This window comes from Manduca sexta, chromosome 24 (assembly GCF_014839805.1).
Source record: "Manduca sexta isolate Smith_Timp_Sample1 chromosome 24, JHU_Msex_v1.0, whole genome shotgun sequence".
Classification (NCBI taxonomy): Eukaryota; Metazoa; Arthropoda; class Insecta; order Lepidoptera; family Sphingidae; genus Manduca; species Manduca sexta.
In genome coordinates, this window is record NC_051138.1 from 3,731,763 (window position 1) to 3,752,391 (window position 20,629).

General features: G+C 32.6%; 1 protein-coding gene across 1 annotated transcript in view; it reads right to left on the minus strand.

Moving 5' to 3' along the window:
* LOC115440585 (cadherin-23) overlaps positions 1-20,006 on the minus strand; it is a 40,816-nt gene extending 20,810 nt beyond the window's left edge. Inside the window, exons 1-10 of the mRNA XM_030164955.1 lie at positions 19,835-20,006; positions 6,295-6,620; positions 4,332-4,483; positions 3,888-4,106; positions 3,287-3,578; positions 2,852-3,024; positions 2,226-2,423; positions 1,161-1,354; positions 850-1,050; positions 71-348 (exon numbers count right to left, since the gene is read on the minus strand). Coding sequence (XP_030020815.1) covers positions 71-348; positions 850-1,050; positions 1,161-1,354; positions 2,226-2,423; positions 2,852-3,024; positions 3,287-3,578; positions 3,888-4,106; positions 4,332-4,483; positions 6,295-6,451 — 1,864 coding nt within the window. The 5' untranslated portion in view covers positions 6,452-6,620; positions 19,835-20,006. The remainder of the gene's footprint in view (positions 1-70; positions 349-849; positions 1,051-1,160; positions 1,355-2,225; positions 2,424-2,851; positions 3,025-3,286; positions 3,579-3,887; positions 4,107-4,331; positions 4,484-6,294; positions 6,621-19,834) is intronic.
* Positions 20,007-20,629: the final 623 nt, after the last annotated feature.

Sequence of the window (20,629 nt, forward strand, 5' to 3'; positions counted from 1 at the left end):
ACTGAATTACATTTCGTTTACAACGGAGGATAGCCTCTCATATGTCTTTAAACAAATTTCCCAAAGTTACCATTCAAGTCAATATCCCTTGCTTCCAACACCAAAGGCGTTTCAAATTCCTTTTCATTCTCCAACAATCTGGCTTCATATTTATTAGCCAAGAACATTGGTGCATTGTCATTCACATCTTCAATGTTTATTATTAGTTGGGCTGTATTGCGGTTGCCTTTGCCGAGATCATCCCTCGCCTCAACGGTAAGGTAATGACGCTGTACTAACTCTCGGTCGAAGAAGTCACCGCCCGCTTGCTTTACTGTTATCACTCCTGATATTGGGTTCAGGTTTAAGCTGTAAATATAAGTATAGTAGTCAGATATATAATTAATTGATGTTTCAAATAGTACTTAATAAATAGTTATACAGGCAGTCCTCGACTTACGTCGCGTATTTCGAGAACCTAACATGCCGTAAGTACGAGGGCTGCCTGTAATCTATTCTCTTCTTGATTCTTGTAAAGATGGCACTTATTTGACCTAGGGTCTAAGATACTACTTGAAGGTGACTCGTAATGGAGAATTACCTAAACCCCTTACCCTACCAAGATCACATCTAATTTTGGCTATCAGCTGTTTACAACAAACAATCCCGATCTCGATCTTCAATCAGATTTCGAGAGTGAAATCAATCAAAGTAACTCATTTGTAAGCATGTCAAAAACAACATTTTTTTGATTGGTAAATTTTCCAGATAGATCGAGAAAAGCGATTGGAATCATATTATATTCAGAATGGTAGTATGAAAGCTGAGGAAAAACAACGTTTTATCTTAAAATATCACAAATATACTTACTGATTAGCTACACTTCCTCCAAGGCTGGTGTATCGAATGCCCCTCGTGCCGTAGTTATCAGAGTCATCATCTAAGGCTTGCACCCATGCTACCGTTGTGCCAACACCACTGTTCTCTGGTATAGACACTGTGTACAATGATTCCGTAAACTCTGGGAAGTTGTCATTCTCATCTCTAATGTGTAACATAATTGGTACAACACTGGAATAAAAAAAAAGAATTTTTGGTACGGTTTCTATAATTAAAATCTTGTAGTGTATAAAGAGATATTATAATGTCTCCAACATTATGCCAAGCTGTTTATAACTCACCTCATTTTGGGATCTTTGGTAACAATTTCTTTGGCGACTAGACTGAAGTTCATTACAGTAACTTTCTCATAATCCAGGAATGAGGCATCATTGACTCTTATTAGGAATGAAGCCTCATTGATACCTTTGAATGGTGTTACATCAAACACACCATTATCACCGCTCAGGTATAGCTCGAATGTACCATTTTTACCCTACAAAAACAGTAACGTAATTTTATTTAATAAAACACAATTTATTTAATTATATTATTATATGATTAGATATATGTGCATTGCGCTCATTAAAAATAGATGTATAATACTAAAAAATAGATAAGGTTTCGAAAATAAATAGATATTGGTCTTGTTAATTTTCACTTTGTAATACTTAGTCCATTGAAATGTTACATTTTTTAGGCCTTACCTTGCGTTTTTTAGAGGACGCAATTTTATTTTTTTGAAGTGTAGGGGGGGTCAGTGTATAGCTAAAACCAAGTTTGTGGGATCGCCACCCTTGTCCCACGACCGCCATCTTGAAAATAGGGGTTGAAATGGTTTTTACGATGTATCTCTTAAACTATTTATCTGACAAAAAAAATGTATAAACATTTTTTGTTGCAAATTAAATTCTCTATAACTTTGGTTCAGTAACTTTTTGTCGTAGAACTATAAATAAAAAGTTATAAGCGAAAATGTTAATAAATTCAATGTTAAGCAATATCCATTGCAACATAATCAGAATGTGTGTTTATAAGGTTCATAATACTTTTCTTTGTACTCTCATTAATACCCAAATACCCAAGGGACCATTAGGGAACAAAAGAACATCTGCCTGCTATTATTATTATTATTTCTAACCTCTTCTATTGTAAGAATAGCTGATAATATTCTGTTGAAGCAAACACAAACACAAACTTGGTTTTAGCTTTACACAGACCCCCCTAAACTTCAAAAAAATAAAATTGCGTCCTCTAAAAAACGCAACCCCAAATGAAACTTTTCAATGGACTAACTATAATTACTGACAATCAACTCTAAAATGAAAATTAATTAATTCATTAGTTTTAAAACAACACATAATTACCTGGTCATAATCAAACACTTCTGGAATACCATCCTGAAGGAATGTGATTGGTGTGTTTTGCTGTGCATTCTCAAGTACTTCACCCACATATCTTTTACTGCGGAAGGTTGGTGTTTCGTCATTCACATCTGTAACTATGATTGTTACTTCCGTGGTAGCGGTTGGCAGTGGTGTAACGGTGTGTGATTCTTCAGTTGCCTTTACAATATAGATAGTTGGTAAAATTAATGTGATATTGATGCTTGAATGGCAATTATATCTAAGTGAAATCAGTGAACTTTTGAGTAGAGTGCTTCAGTTTTGATTTTATGAAAAAGTTCATAACAATTAAACTATATACTTTATAAAAAAAAACTAATAATATAAAAATTATCCTAGAATTACAAAACCTAGACCAAACAACAGAAAAATCTGGTAATACCAAATGTGTTTACAACACATTTTTCATATATTTGTTGCTTCGATATGATTGCCTCTCAAGCATCAATATAATATTTATATATACTAATATATCATAATATTTCATAAATAGTGTGTAAGTTACTGATAAAAGTTATTGTATCTCTATCTTTATACATTTAAATTGTATCATTTTTAATTGATTTATTATAATTATTATACATTACCAATATTTCAAGTATATAAGCTCCATTGCTGTTATTGGGGTCCTCTCTGTCCAAATCATTGACCGTATACACCACTCCCGAGCTGCTGTCAATGTCAAAATGCTCTTCACCACCTGATATAATACTATAGGAAATGCGATTGTTGATGCCTCGGTCTCCATCAATTGCTCGCACTGAAATATATAATATTATTGCAATGTTAGGAGACAATCAAAAACACCGTAAAAAAACTGACTGTCCATGTGTATAAAGAAGAATGTTTAAACTTGTATAATTAGGTAGTTATATGATATTTACATTGTAATGTTGTTTATATAAGTTTTGGTCAAAATCTGGCAGGAATTTTATAAGTTAGGTTATATAAACTATTTAATAAAATATTAATAAATTAACGATTATATTAATCTTTATAAACTGTAAAATGAGCAGTGCTACCTTGAAGTACTGACGTCCCGACAGGCGCATCCTCGCTTATACGAGTCACTGGGCTCACGACAACAAACTCCGGTGGTTGGTCTTCTACGTCCTGTACCTTTATTAATATAGCTGCAGTGCCAGTATTTACTCGGCCTTGATTAGCACGGTCCACTGCTAAAATCTTTAACTGGTACAAGGATTTACGCTCATAATCTAATTGATTTGTCAATCGAACAACACCTTTTCCATTAACAGTTTGCACAGAGAAATTTTCAACGTCTCCGTCTAGTTCTTGTAAATGATATAATACCTAAAATGTATTGGAATGTGTACAATTCTCATTAAAAATAGCGGCAATAACTCACAAAATAAAATAAATAATTTTCGTAAACTTTGTTATTGTTTTGATGTCATTATTGACATTGACGTTTGACGACTTTTTAGCTTTGTAAATTTTGGTAAGGACAAAGAAGTAAACTAAACGGATTTGTTTAAGGAACCTTACTAAAAAAAAGTTATGATATGATATTTTATGTTTAATATTGTGCAAAATATATTTAGAAAAATACAGCAGTATTTCACAACGTAAGTCATTATATGGATTAAAATTTCTTTATACTTGTCCATAAGCGCCTTCATCAAGATCTGTAGCTTCAACAGTCGTCAATATGCCCGGTGGTGCACCTTCTTTCACGGTGATTGCGGAGGGATAAGGTTTAAATATAGGTTCGTTGTCGTTTACATCTTCAACTAACAACAGAAAGCTTTGAGTGATGAAGTTCCCGTCTCCCAAATTTCCATCAGTTAAAGTTAATACAAATGAATATTCATCTCGTGTCTAAAAAGATAAAGTAGGATTATTAAATGAGACAATTATTCTTCTATAAGATTTTTGTATTGAGTACTATGGGAAAAATTTGCTCTCATAGCATAATAAACCCGATAAAGTATTATTAATTGTATCAATACTAGCTAATACGCACTTGTTTTTATACATTTATCAGCTAAAGCGCTTACTCTCAGTTAATGTGGAGCATGTAGCTATTTTAAAACAGACGTTTACCTCTCTATCTAATTCCTTAACTAAATAAATGTTAGCTTCGTTGGATGAAATGGCTTCTAATCTTAATATATCACTGCCCAGCTGGTCCCTTATTCCAAACTGTAGCGTATCTCCGTCGGGGTCAACGCCCCTTAGCCGGTAAATTAGGCTACCTGTAATTAAATTTTTACTGTTAATGTAGAGCAAAATTCATGGAAATAAACTGTACGTTATACGTTTGTTATTATGCCCCTAAAAGTAATCTTCATAATGTAATTAGTATATTTTATTTGTTGAATGTAAAGAAAAAAGAACCCTTTATATAGATCATAACCAAAAGTGTAAAGTACCCACACTAATATAAAGTTTAAAATTGAATAATTCCACGCTCACAACTCTTTATTCTGAACCCGTTTATTGATTTTTCAATTAGTGAGCAAATCACGCAATCCTGTGAATTTAATTTTTTTGTAATTAACGTATTAACTGCAACTTCGCCTGCTACTGAAAACAGTAGTTGCAACACCTAATTGCTTTATAAAGTTGTATGTTCTTCATCATCTAAATCCTTATAGGTATTTACAATACATAACTCGTGAAAGTGTCGACAATCATTTAAAATTATATAATAAAACTAATCAGCACAAAATATAATATAAAGTTTTATTTATATACCTACTCGTATTTATTGTTCGTCCACTAGTTTCAGATTCGTGAGTCACCAATGCCCGATGATTCACCTCAAACGATTTGATGTTGAATACATATTTACGATGCAATACATTTTTACGGATAAATAACAAAGATTTCTACTAGAAAATAATAATATTCATAATAAGGAAAGGCTTAGATTAGGATGCGAGTTATTATGAGATCGTAAAGTTTTTATAACGATTTATTATAATATTAGATTACCGCTAAAGGTCATTGATCTATCGGTATCTCAATTAAGCATGTTCCCTATCTTAATGCGCAAACCCTGTAATGCAGCATATTCCATGCTACCATCAGCAGCCATTTAAAGTCCACTTCTGTACATAGACCCAAAGAATTCCTGGCGCACCTGTCAAAAGAGGCTTGCCTCCAGCTATAAGTTAGTTATAGTTAGTTTAGAAATACTTTGCACCACCTCCGCAAAGTTAATAATAACAATAATATACAAAATGCTTGTATGTAAACTGTGTTCCAGCCGCGACTTATGAATAATCGTTAAATAATACGCGATTAGTGGACGAGCGGAGGGCTCGTAAGGCTTCCCTTTGTTAGTGCCAGTTGTCGTGGCAACACCGTTGCACCACCCTATGGACAATTTCCGGTTGTCAGTCCTGATATTTCAAGAACTTTACCGGATTGTATGGGTTTGGTAATTATCGAGGTTTGAGTATTTAGTTTCAATTCTATTACGTAAATACTGGATTTGGTTGATTATGTTGATGTTCTTAAACGTCTTGAATTGTTTTTATTTTCGTTTATAGTAATAAATAGAGAAGAGTTACATCATTACATATTCGGTTAAAATATTTTACAATCAAAATTTATTAATCTTAATATTCTTACGCGATGTTGTGTTGTAGATATCATTGTTCTTTATTACTTAAATTAAGACACCATTTCTCTTAGTTATAATATGATTAGTAAGAATAATCTGTCCGTAGAGTTTATTTTAGTTATAAACACTAAAACAGACTAATTCTAATTACCTACAAGAGATGACCTCTACGAGAAAACCTCTAAAATACATTTTAAAATTATGTACATATTTACAAATTTCTTGGATAACGGTTTGGTACCTATCATTGGCTATGTTATGAAATTCTTAGCAAAACCGTCCGTACAAAAGTAGTGTATATATTACTTGCTATTTATCCTCTACTTTCATCTTATTACATAAACTGTTCTAGAACACATACGATGCTGTCAGTGCATGCAGATTAACCCAATAACTAACGTGCCTACAATGTTATATATAACAAGATTAACTAACCGACGGGCGTTTCAGCTCCCTCTTTCAACCTCACCACTATCTCCGACTGGCCATCAATGAGGAATCGTGGTGGTCTATTAGCAGAGACAGCTGCTAACAGAAAGACCACGAGGTATCCCGATTTTAACCGGGCTCGAGGCGGCGTTCTTGCTCTCATGGTTCTCAGTCACCTGACGCATTGGACCTTATTATCTGTTGAGACAAAGAGCATTTTCCTCAGGATTTTCTTCGCACGGTTTCACCGTGAGAAGATGGCGCGTGCGCTTTGGAGAAAGTGTCACCGTCACCTCGAATTAATCTGTTGTACGTGATGGTTTCGCGTGCACCTGTAACGAAAGAAGTGTCAGTTTGGTAATATGTCTATGAAATGGGGTTTATTTGTGTTGCAAGTTTCGCTTTTGCAAATGGAGTTTTCATTTTCTATGAGGCGTTAAAGATTTCATACTTGTTAGTTATTATATGAATATGCAATACACTCAATTTGCATAGCAAGTTTCTACTGTGCTTTTGTAGTTCTTTTGATTTAACAAGTATTGTATAAATTACAGTTTGACGAGTCACGAGATATACATTTTACGTCTTACGAAATCACTTTGAATAAAGTAATGAACAACAACCGATTCGGTAACTAAGCAGAGGGTAAAGTAAAATACGCACTTGGATTCTAAAATATAGAAATAGTTTTACTAGAAGACTACAATCTTCATTGTATATAATGCCTGACCAGGAAAATAAAAAAACTTTGTTTTGATAAAATATAAAACTCATTTCTGTACTAACAATATAAATTTAAAAATGAAAAAGGAAAAGTGCACTCAAAGCTGGTTTTTATTTACCTCGTCAGGCCAAAGTAGTTGTCGCCAAAATTATCAAATAGCTAAAAATACCAGTCTACACAAATTATATTTGTTTCGAATAGATACACCCAAATGATTTTAGCTAAACACCCTAATGCTGTTGCTAACTATTACTAAAGTGCATTAACTGATACGGCTTCTTAGCCAGCTTGTTATTAATGCGTTCCTTAAGATAAGTGTTATAAAAAGAGTAGAAACTTTTCTCTATCGTTAGTAAAGCTTCTTATGTCAGTGGGTTATTGCTTAGCCGGGAACTAGCGCATGTCAGCATAAACCGAGCATTTGCCAGCGCATCGGCCGTGTTGCATTGTTTACTAACCAAGCAAGAACGTTAGCACATAATCTTGCCTAATGAGATGTATCTTTTAGATAATCAGGTATAATTATAATTGGGCTGCATTATAACGTAACAAAACAATGGCTTAAATCATGATTTGAACCGATACATCATAACTTCGGTGAATTCGAAATTATGTTAACTAGAATTAATCGGTTAAGTCATCAATCATTTTAATTATTTAAATTGCGCGCTATCGTTCACTTGTAGTTACAATAATGAAATGTAAAACAAAGACGACGAATATACGCCATTAAAAATAGAAGAGTAGGTAATCTTGCTAAATATTGCCTAAAATTAATTTTTATTCTAATTATCTATTTAAATTTAAAATCTAATGAATTGTTACCGTTGCTTCTCATATTACATCACAACAGTGAGAAACGATGTTACACCAAACACAATTATTTTAAATATGAACAAATTATTACGTGGTTCGTTCACACGCAATTTTTGTGAAACAATTGTTTTTGTCAATTACATAAAGTTTTAAAACAATTATTTGACCTCGTGCTTCCCGCCGGATGCGTGAAGCGTGATGTCGTTGACGTATTTTCGGTGACAAGGGCTGTTGACCATCACGCAAGGATGAATATAGGAATTAAATTAATACATGCTGTAATTAAAAAAAAAAATGTTTTCAACCAGAAATTATGGCATAAAATAAAAGGCAAGACCTATATTCTATATACTAACTATTATTGCAAATAATGTGATGGGCAATGTTGATAAAACCGTAGACTACATTACTCCATCAAGTTTGCAAATCATTTAATTTACGTACATTACGCAGTAGCAATTTACGTATAGCACGCAGCACAAGTTGCTTCATTTTTCTATATACGCATTTTAAAACAATGTTAGGTTATATGTTTTAATGACAGTAGGGTGACTGGACTTTGTAGTATAGTAGAGTTTTTACCAATAGCTATTTGTAGTGTCTTGCCGTTGCCAAACTTGTTTGCATGATATAATTGGGCCATAGCAAGTAATTTACGGATACCTACACCGATGCAAAGTAAAACGAGCTTTGGTGTTGTGTTTCGTGTAAAAGCCGGGAAATCATTTCTCTTGTTTTCTTTCTAGGTAATGCGTCATTTCTACTTGGCATTATATACTACATTTTTTAATTTAGGTAATTTCACATATACAGTTTGAGATGGTAGTAGAGCAGATAGCACTTGTCGCTCAGTCGCGACTCTGAAACAAAGGGGGCAGCCAGCGCAACGTGTGCGAAGGCCAATGACTATTGTGGGCTATATTGTTGACATATCGGCGACTGACCTCAGCCATCAGTCATCGAGATTGATGAACTTTGTTTTATAGCCGAAAGAATAAAGATTTTTCAGCCTTATTCGCCGCCGGTAATAATTAGTGCAGTTAGTTTCAAATTGTCATTTGAATCAGCATCTAATTTCATTTGAACTTTAGAAACATGTAGGTACTGTTTATATATTATTGAATACAGCGTTTAGGATGATATTAATATATTATTTGGCAGTAACTATTATTCATTTATTCCAAATGCGTCCCATAAAGCTTTTTAACTATTTAATTTCTACATATTTTTTTAAAATAAATTAACAAACTACGTCACTTATACTGTTTAAACAAAGTGTTAATATTTGAAATATTCATGTGTTTAACGGAGGGTGGAGGCTTTCTCTCGTTTCGGCAGCTGAGTTGAACTCATTTCTGCTGTACCTTACCAACACACTTGTTCGTTCCGCTTCAAGTGAGAACGTTGGCCAAATTTCCTTCAAATTTGTTTGCCATTTATATGCAGTACACTATTGTGAAAATTACAGTAAAATGCCTACAAAGGCATACACCTCGAGGGGGTAGGCAAAGGTACAACTAGAACATCCACTTTTGGACTGTTTATTTCGTCCCATGATGTGATAGGTGGCGAGTTTGTCGCCATATCGGTTTCAAATTCCAGATTTCAGGTTGATACTGAGCAGAAATATATTTTTCCCTACCCGGGATTCCAACCTAAACAGTTTATATTGTTTAGGATTTGTCCGTTATAGTATATTGAGGTGTTCTAGAATGCTACTAAGGGAAAGGTGTACTTTGATATTGATCTATATGCTTACGGACACAAACTTTGTAAATCTTGAGAAAAGAAATTTATGAAGAATTTAGTAGGTAGGTAGATTCGGTAAAGATAAAAAGATACGAGTTAATGATACAAGACCATAGGTTCAGTATGATAAATTGTTAAGGCATCATATTAATGGCATTCATGGAGCTATTAAAAATATTAAGAGGAAGTGTCTAGCAGTACCCACAATAGGTAATCGGAGATACAAAACGGATGTAGGTTTCACAATACTAATTTATAAAAAGTGCTTATAATGCGGATAGGAAGCGAGTAGGAATAAAAATGTACTCCGGTGAGAATCCAGGCGATGCCGTGAGAAGCACTCGATTGCTTTAATGGATAGAGTTTTAATTTCGCCTTTTTATTTTGTATGAAACTTGTAATTCGTTCGATCTACTATTTATTTTGTTTTTATTGCATATTGTAAGGACATGTCCGCTTTTTGTATGGACGCTGGTTGTTGATTTCGAACAAATTCCAACCAACATCAAACATATTTGGCAAAAATGTAGAGCTTAGAATCATTAAAAGAATAATTTTAGACCCCTCTATTTCTAAGACAAATAAAAAAAGGCAATGTTATGACGGAATAACTCATAACAATAACCTATAATTTTGTTTTTTTTTTACCTAAATTGCTGTCAGTTATTGTCATTCTCAATATAACGATAACAGAGAATTTAACTTCAACTATAAATATTAATTACTTAGCATATATTATATTATAATATTTTCTGGCCACCTAGGTGGCAGAATAAATAAGCTTTTAATAAGATTGACCCTAATAAGATAAGAACTTCCGTTTTCGCATAAAGCCGCTGTCTTAGTTTTTGATGATACGCACAATATACGTTAAAGGTTAAACATTATCTTATTAATATAATGATATTAGGTCAGTTAGTTCATACATGCAAATTGTAACTTTACATGGTAGACAACATAGTAGGCTATATATCAGGTAATCTATTGGGTATTACAGGCAGGGATAAATTAATTTAAATGTGTTTTGTAATTTTGGTTTGCTTACAGAGCTTTATTCGTGCAATGAGTCGGCTATACTCGTAGAACTGTTCACTTTCTGTGAAAATTTTATCCAAGCATTTTAGGCAATCCGGATATTTTTATTTGGTTTTTCTATTAATTGCATTCAGATAGCAGTATTGGGCATTATAATATTTACATCTCTTTGACTGAAATAAAAGTAACACTGACTGCTCATAAAAATACCTTTTCTTATTATTTAGAACAAGAAATTAAAATCTTAAAGCCACGTTAAGTAAAATACATAATAGGAATTCTGAAACGTCTGCTTTTGTTTTTTTAAATAATTATAAAATATTGATTATGGTTTAGGTATATTTAGAATTTGTGCGGAGTTTTCTTATGGATACACGAATATTTATAAATAATGGCTCATGAAATCGAGAAACGACCGCAGTGAGTTCTTTTGCTACATAAAAATGGTGATTGCGGAATTCTAAAACAATAAAATAATTGTTTTAGTCGCTTGTCGAATTTTAATTGCGTAACAATTTGTTTCATAGCTATAAGTTAAATAAAAATTCTCTCGTCTATGTGTGTCGAGGAGATATTGAAAGAATGGCTATGAGAATTTAGTCAACCATTATGTTATGCCGTGGAATTACGCCAATAGTCTTCTACTCACTTCGAATCGATCGATATGTTAAATAGGGGACCGGACTCATTTTTGTTCTTTATTATTATCAAATATTTACGTTATATAAATTATAACACAGAAATAATTATTTAAATCCGGTAAAAAATTAACAAGTTATAAGTCTTTTCATTTCGGTAGAAGGGGTCAGTAACAAGAAACAGAAAAGAGGCGCAATACCCACGTGTGACGTCATTTGGCATTACGACGCGGGCGAAAGAAAGGGATGAAGCGACATTCCCACTTCGCGCCCACTGCGGCACATAGTAATATTTGAAATATGAATTACTGGCTCATTTTTTAACCAATTTTAATGCAGTTTTCGCAGAAGGGTTTCTTTTTCGTATTATTAACCATTACATGTAGAATAATGTATAAAATCAAACACAGGACGGTCCCCTATTATAATAATATAAACATGATACAAATCTTTAGTAGAGCATATTTATCTACTTATTACGAAGTAAATGATATTTATGTCTATACATTGTCAGAGAGAAAGAAAGCTACGAACATTCAACTGTTATATTATTCCTTAATTCTATCATGCAATTACTTTAATCATTGAACGTGTTATTTTTCATTAATTTTTTTTTTACTTTCGCAGCCTAAATGCGAATGAAAGGTATCATAAATTTTAATTTGTTCTTTTTGTTTTAACGGCGCCATCGTCTCTGCTGTGGAGATAATTTTATAAGAATTCTATTCTTTCTATCGTATGTGGACATTGATGAATGTTAGTCTTGTGAAGATGGAGGCTTGGTGATGTTTGTTTATAAAACATTGTAGGTAACGTTCCAAAACAAAACAAATTCCAAAGTGATTATAAGAAGATTCCTGACCAATCGTACGACCAGAGTTTTATATTTTTATGTAAGTTTATAAGGTATTTAGCTATAATAACGAATTAGCAAAACGTAAATTTGTTCGTAGTACATTGCATGTGTATTTATTTAATAACTTAATAGTTGAAAAATCTAAAACCTACCTAATGCTCTTTATACGATACATATAATAAGTAAAGTTGTTTAGTCTTAATGGTTATAATAGTTAGAATAACAGTACCGACCAGTGTTTTTGTGATAAATCTAGCATTGATCTGAACCATTCAGTTAATTTGATTGAATTTTATTACCAGTTAAATGGCTTATGAGGATTTAATGTCTACGAAAGTGCGTAAAGGTAGCATAGTTTTTATTAAAATCTTTACTTATATCGCAGAAGTGATAACAAAACGAAAAAAATAAAAGACCTTTATTACGAAAACAAGCTTAACACTGAGCATATTTCAGCCCAGATCGAATGCAATTTTGTTAAACAAACACATCCATAAAAAACTAAAACCCAATACGATTATAATTTTACACCTACTTTAACCAACATGCGCTTATTACTTTAGCTGCCGACATATCCACCGCGTTAGCTTTTATCATAGTAATCATACTAATGAAATTGCAACAATAAACCACACAATTAGTATAATTGTCAAGTGTGTGAATGGATACGCGGCATAAAGAGGATCCGGAGTTGATAAAAACCCGGTGAACAACTTAGAACGTATCCGCCTGCGACGTAATTATAGGCCATCTTTCCTTATACAGTGCGTTTCTTTTTACGCAATTAAAAAGTGTTTTAAACCGTTTAATCAGTAGTTTGTTTATTGAAGTAGTGAGCGTTGTGAGGCAATATGAAATGTGCCATGAGTGGATAGGAGTGTGGTGAAAGAGCTTGGTGCGGTATTTTTTTTATTATAATCTAGGTAATGTTAGTATACCTCTAGCACGAAATACATTTGCGCTGGAATTATATGAAATGAAATAATTTATTTGAACCTGTAAAATGTTATACATTATTTAGATTCCGTTAAAATTAACTCTACCACTAGTTCGGAAAGCAATTCTCACCAGAGACGAACGCGCAAGAAACTCTGGTGTTGCTCTTTTCAAAATCAGGTTAAGGTATAAACTGTAGTACATGATACACAGAAAAGAGAAAAATTACAATAGTATTGTTAAACATATCCTTCGATTTACAAATTGACGTACGTCAGATATATTTAAGGCCCTTTCTCGAGCAAATGGCCTTAAGCTATTTGTCCCAAGCATAGCAGCGCGCGAGTTACGGTTGTAAACATTAAAACGTACGATACGAATAAGTATGTTAAGAAGAACTTAATATTGTTCATATTTTAATGGAAGTTGTTACAGTCAGGACAAAGATAAGTGATGATGGACATAGCCAAAGCCATAATATACGATTCCCTAAATCGTAAATGGACATTTAAGGTACCTACATAATATACCAAACGTTGTTCCATTATCATCTACTTAAAAAAGTATATTGTAAAAGTAACGTTATAAGAGATAAGTTATTTACCCAAGCGTGTATTCTATCTATTAGTTCCAGAGCAGGGCTAGAAAGTTTATTTATAATCTCAAAAGGAGGTGAGTAATTGACTCACATTTTCACACAGTTTACTTATGAAAACGACACGTCTAGACCGCCAACCTCAAAAACCATATCGCATATCAACAACGAGGTATTGCAATGTCTTAAAACAGGGCTGCATTTAGGATTTTAAGAGTATACATATTACGAGTAAAAGTATTACTATACTTTTGTACATTCATAAAATTAAAAAAGCTTTTTTATTAAAATTAATTTGTTTTTCTAGTTTACGTACATAGGTATTTCATTAATAAAAATTATAATAATTGTGTCTTCTAAATTTAAAAATGATTTTTTTTTATTTATATTATTTTTAAACATATTCTGTGAAATACGGGCCAGTTTTAATTCTTTAGGCAAGTTTCGTTGGCGCAGGTGAGCGGGTGCCGTGCATGCACCGTGACGGGCATCCGACCGTGCCCTGTCTCCCCCAGGAACGGAATTATTCATCCCGACATATCCGGTGCTGACTGACACATTTTTGCGCGTTTTGTGGTAGGTACTGTGAATGGTAGGTTATTGTGAACTGTTGCGCGTACGCATAAACGGAGTCTTGAAAATAATGGAGATTTTTTATGAATTTACAAAATAAAAATGTTGTAATTTTAGTGGTTTACGTTCGTTGAATAGTCTGTACATTTCTTGGCAATATATTTGCATGTACCTATATCCAGTGACTGTAATTTTTGGTACAAATATCATTATCATTTTTTAAACGAATCAATTTAACACGTAAAATAAATGTGTCCGTTAACTTCACAGCCATAAAAAACGTTATTAAGAAAAATTATTTGTTCGAAAACCATTAAAACCGAAAGTACTTCGACAGGTGAGTTTGTGTATTCCCACGCTTGCAACTTGAAAGGCTTAAAGATGTCAATCATTAAATTATACCTTTCGTTTTCAAAGTAGTTATATCAGTTTTAAACAATTAAACTCCAAAAACGTTTATCAGTTCGATTAACAGTTGTGAGTTCTCACATATTTGCGTTTAATCTATCAGTTAGTTGTACTTTGTAGATTCGAAACATAGCGACTTTTGTACAGCATGAATGCACCAAATTTGATCTTTGTAGTATCACATGCCAGACTTTTATAGGAAACAAATTTTACTATCAGCTTCGCTTCAGAGTTAGGTAACCCATTTGGCAGGCACTCGGTTTTTCCATTATACTGTCTACTGTTCCTTGTCTATTATAATTTATGTAGATACCACTTACTTTATTTAATACTTTGCTATTATTGCTCTTTCCTGCTTAATATCCTACATGTTTTTTTTTATTTATGATAGGAATCAGAGGATATCGACACCTGAAATTCAATGCTTTGTATAATAATTTTAATATGAAAACCATAGATAAATGAGTATAATAATTGTTAGTGACGCAAATTAGTAACATGTGTTCATATTAACACTATAGAGAAATAAAATATTAGCATATTCATACCATACTCAAAAATGTCACACCGAAACAAGGCCGCGAGCGTAATTTCTCTACATATAACCAGCCTTCCATACTATGCTCAATTTTATACTTTCGATTTCAGTGTCATTATGCAATCCAAAAACGTTTAATAGTAATTTAAGTTCAGATCTCTTGTGATTTCGTTTGTATTATTTTTGGTCAAAGCGGTCGTTGCACGATCGATTCTTCTTTTTTGTTATAGTTAGTTTTTGTAAAAAGTAAATCCGTTGTTTTCGGTTGACCGTATTTTCTGGTGAATTTAAATAATGCATTGAGTCATTTTGGGGCTTTTAATTGTAACGGAGCGAGCGATACTATCTTTTTAACTGAATAAGTCATTACTCATCTCAATTATGGTTAAGGATTTCCGTGACAAAACATTTAAAACGTTTTGAAATAGTTTTTGAATCCTATACTCTGTTTTACGTAGATGAAAATCTATAAATACATTTAGCCCTCATTTTCGCTTTAATCGCTTTTTTATCTAGGTATCTCAAAAATTAACCAATCAGAACAAAGATTTCTTGACACGCTTACAAATGACTTATTTTGATTGGTTCACACACATCAGTTTCAGTTGTCGGATTGAGATTGGGATCGTTTGTTGAAAACGGGTGTCAATGTCCAATAATAACGATGTCAGTAAATACACATTACGTAGTTACAGTAAATGGCATGGTAACGACATCCACAGGATTTGTTATAAAAACGTGTGATTATCAAAGAAAATACTTTTCTACTATAAAATTCCAACCCACAGCTACTCCTGTGCGAACATAGTAGGTCAAACATTCTAGTTTGTAATATATATTCGTATTTCAATGCCGAAAGACCTGTATCCAGTTGCGGTTTTAATATCGCATGTCATCGTTGAATCGAGGTTTGTTTATAATTCTGAAAATAAACTGGATTATATATTATATCCCCACAATCCATATATTATGTTTTTGAGGTGAAAGGATATAAATTTTGCAAATTACTTTTATTACGAATCTTTTAATGCAAATAATTTGTGTTTATAAAGTTTTGTAGTCGCTTAATTACGAATTATCGTAATTTGCATATTAATGTATAAATTTTATTCCATTTTATACAGTCATGATTTTTGTTCAGGGTTTAGATTCGATTCTTGTGACTCGTGACTATTTCTATGGAATTGTCCCCTGCCACACCATGAGACGGATTGAAAGCTCGGCAAAGACTTAACCTAGCCTATGTAATGAAATTAAATCAAAAATATTTTTGCCTTGTAGAAGTAAATTTACTGAGTCCTCAGGAGTCATGTCAGTAACAAATTAATACCTAGTCACTATCTTCTTACCAACAATCGATGATGCCCTAAACCAATTTCGTATTAGCAAAACCGGTCTTTAGTAGATCGCTGATATAATCTTTAATTTGCATATACATTTCACTCATTATAATGTCACGCAGACCCGTTACTGTAAAATATAAAGTTAACTTCCTACGCAGGTACTTGTTGTTTGACAAGTTGTCTATGAATCCGGCTAACACCCTGATCAACTTTTCACTAGTGCTCTATTACGTTTTATGTAAGCGGTGTGCGTAACTTGATTTTGTTAAATAGTTTTTATCTGCAACACGCGTAAAAACTGCGCAGACGTCACATTAGTATTGGGTCTATGGTAAAAATGTAATTTTTCTTTTTTAAAAAGAAGTGGTTGTTTTAGTGCAAGAACGTTTAGTTTACATAGTTTCTTTCCTTAGATGTTGCAGTCAAATTTAATATTCAATGATGAAGCTTTCAAGATCATTCAGATGTACTTAACTTAAGTAAAAACGTCAATTTAGTGATTGTTCGTCATGTATTCTGAAACATTTAACTTTCTTGTATTCAGTCGATTTTATTAACTTAAATTTATTTAAACTGTCTGTTTTAAACGATAATCCGATTACTCGGTGTAACATTCGATACTTTGTAACGATTGTCCTCAAATGTAATTTGCGTGTTTAAGATCTTGTTACATACATTCGAATATCCTTGGTCTAATTGTATGATTTGATCGATATTACAATGTATCGATTGAGGTATTTCATCATTAAAAAATAGGTGATCGCATTACATAATTATTAGTAAATTCACAATTCGATATTTTATGTTATTTTGAACTGCAAGTGATGGTTTATAACTTAGGTTTCTGAAAATTATGATTTTCTTATATTTAATATTGATTACAATGTCTTGCAACAATAAGAAATATAAAACTTCATGTTATTATATAACTGAGGCCTTGTTACATATTTTTTGTATTTTAGTTAATGTATTTATATGTATTCAGTAATCACATGTATTCAGGAACTCAAAATATAAAAATCGAATTAAAATTAATCACATCACAAATAGCAATGTTTCATGTAATAATGCAGAACCACTCTTTGTTTACATTGTCAACTTTTCCTTTTCAAACAAAATGAACTTGATAATGGCGAACAATGATTAATTCGTAAATTTGTATTTTAGTTATTTTGCTGGTTTTCAGGTAGCGTCCTTAGTTTGTGTACGCTTTAAGTTCCTAAATATGATCCGCAGATTTATCAATCGATGTTTTCCATACTAGAGTAGAAAAACGGAAAAATCCTTGTAAATGTGACCGCGAGTGATATTTGGTTGTGTAAAATAGCACCCTTGTTTAAATTAGTAGTAAACCATAGTGAAAACATTTTTGAAAATGCTAAAACAAATGACTACAATTTAGTAATATAATAATATTATGCAAACTTTGCAATGAAGAATAGTAGCATACCATTACCACCATCTATCTATCTATCTATCATCTAAATATCATTCCATTAATATTATAATTCAGTCAATTGAAATCTGTAAATCTCAATAACTCTTTTTATGATTACATTTCTTCGTCTAAGAAAACTGGAATCGTCGAACTTTCAGAATTGGCAAAAAGAAGGCTTACGGCTTATGTTCTTTTAATGGACACTCAACTTCTTAACGGGACGCTCGTTCAGTTTTCTTGTTTTTCTAGTACCTACTTTTTCAAGTTAGTATTTTTAAAATAAATGTACGTAACTATATATATTACGGAAATTTTCTAGTATCTGTCTTTCTTTGTTTTTCATTATACACAATATTATATTCTATCAAATATTATATAGAATTAATAGATTAAGAACAACAGAAAAAAAAACACAAGAGTCAGAAAAAAATCGTAATAATATTGCGTAAAACCTATTTTCTTACTTATATTTTTTTGAGAAATAATTAAGTGCTCTTTATTGACGGTGTTGAACTAAGAGTTGTAAGGTAATAAAGGAGAGATAATTTTCCACTATATCCATTGAAGTTAGTATACCTATAAAGTGCATTAGGTAAATAATGGTCGGTCTCAAAACCTTTTATGGGAATGAATCACCACGGTGGCGCGGCTTTTCATCGTGTGCAAGTCACTGACCAGGCAGGTAAAAATACTAAAATAAAATGGTCGTTTGGAGATTTACGTATCCCTTTGAGATATAACGGCGAAATTGGGTATTTCAGCAATTCATCGTAATATTTCGGCAAAAATATTTTTCAAACGTGATTACACCTTAATGCGTTATAATTATGATACGTCCACAGTCAGAGCAGTTTGGGGAGTTTGACGCCCGCATTAGGTGCTTAAACATATTTGTCGGAATATGCCCAGAGCGGAGCTACATTACTGCCACTAGCTCTTGTCTGCTCAAAGCACAATCAGTAATCCTTGGAGATTATGATTGGATTATGTTATTTATGATCCTTCTAGTTATGTTTCTTGGCGTAAGATTAGTTCCCGATATAGTTATAATTTCGGTTTCTTCGTGAGTCATAGGTGCCCTAATTCCAACCTGACCTGTGCCTCCCTTATGGTTCACGTAGCCAGTATATAATTTGTATCTTATCTATAGTTATATATCGAGAATAAATCCTGCCGAAAAGTGACTAATCATGCCAGTTCCTAAACAATGCATTTTGATTACGATATTTTATAATGAACTAAATATTTAAATGAAATGATAAACATTTTGTGTAACAGCCGAACTGTGGGAATATTTTTTATACTGTTACGAATACTAGCAATAAAATGTTTCGCACAATTAAAATACGAAAATGAAAGTATTTTATCATGTCCACAATACTTATTTTGACATTAGTGTTGTCACCATTATAAAGGCTGAATGGTGTGTTGTTAGTGCCAGAAGAGTAAACTTTCTTTAGACCAGGAATGACGCTCAGAATACGAAGGTTCACTCATTGACCCATAAATCGCGATCTGTCACGATCTACTTAACGCTGTAATTTTGTTTACGTAGTTCACTTTACTAACAGAAAATGTTTCACGCAACAAGTGTTAACTAGTACAAATTAAAATTATTGTAGCCCTTTAAGATGTAAATTAAATTTCTTTTAATTGCCTTTTAAATTAAGAATAACTGTATCTACAGTTAGAGGTGAAAATTTTAAATATAATATGCATCGCGCGTAAATCTTTCTAACAAATTATTCAAAAGTATAATATAATAAACAAGTCTATTATGAATATACGTGACTGAAATAAAATAATACTTAGATCTATTTACACACGTAAACATTTTTAATTTACTAAAACAAATTTAATTTATTTTTATTTATAAAAAAGTTATTTATAAACTTACACAAAAGAGTTTTCGATCACTCAGCGATACCTATAGAAAATCAAATTTAAATTTCGAACAGTATAAGGGCAGTCACTGCACTTCCTACACGTTATTCGTGCGTTCGGTGGACGGACAGGTGCGCGCGGCACACAAGCGGTCGCGACTGTGTGTACTCGTCACTGCGCGGCCGCGCGCGGACCCACATCCCCTTGTCATGGTGTTAGTTTACGTGCTGCATCATTACATTTCACCAGAGGTGATAGAACTCACGTTGACACTAGTGAAAATTTCTATGAATAAATTATGCACCAACTTTCGAACAATGTTTTACTTGAAGTAGACATTCAGGAACCCGATAATACAGATTCATTTACATTTTATTTCAGAGGAGCTGTCGAGTAAATCGATAAAAAATGTATAACTGTACAATAATTGAGATTGCTGATGTTTTTTGAATGCGGTTAAATTATTTCGCGAATCTGTATTATCTTCAACATAAACTTGCTTCAACATTTTGTAACAACAACATTTTGGAAGAGTGGATGTGGATTTCTTTATTAGTTTTTGGTCAACATGGAAATTGTCATAAAACTGTGTTAAATTTTTTTTATCAAAATTTTCATGTTAACTTAGCTAAGTATCAGAATTTTCTTTTCTGTGTAGAATGTTGTCAGTCACTTACGTAGTTACCTGCTCTAATTTTCACACACAATTTCATAGTGCAATATTAACTAGAAGCTTACTTCTTGCACGTTTCTTATCGGTTATGTATAGCATCCACAGTTTTTTAGCGTTGTGTATCGAAGCAGAACG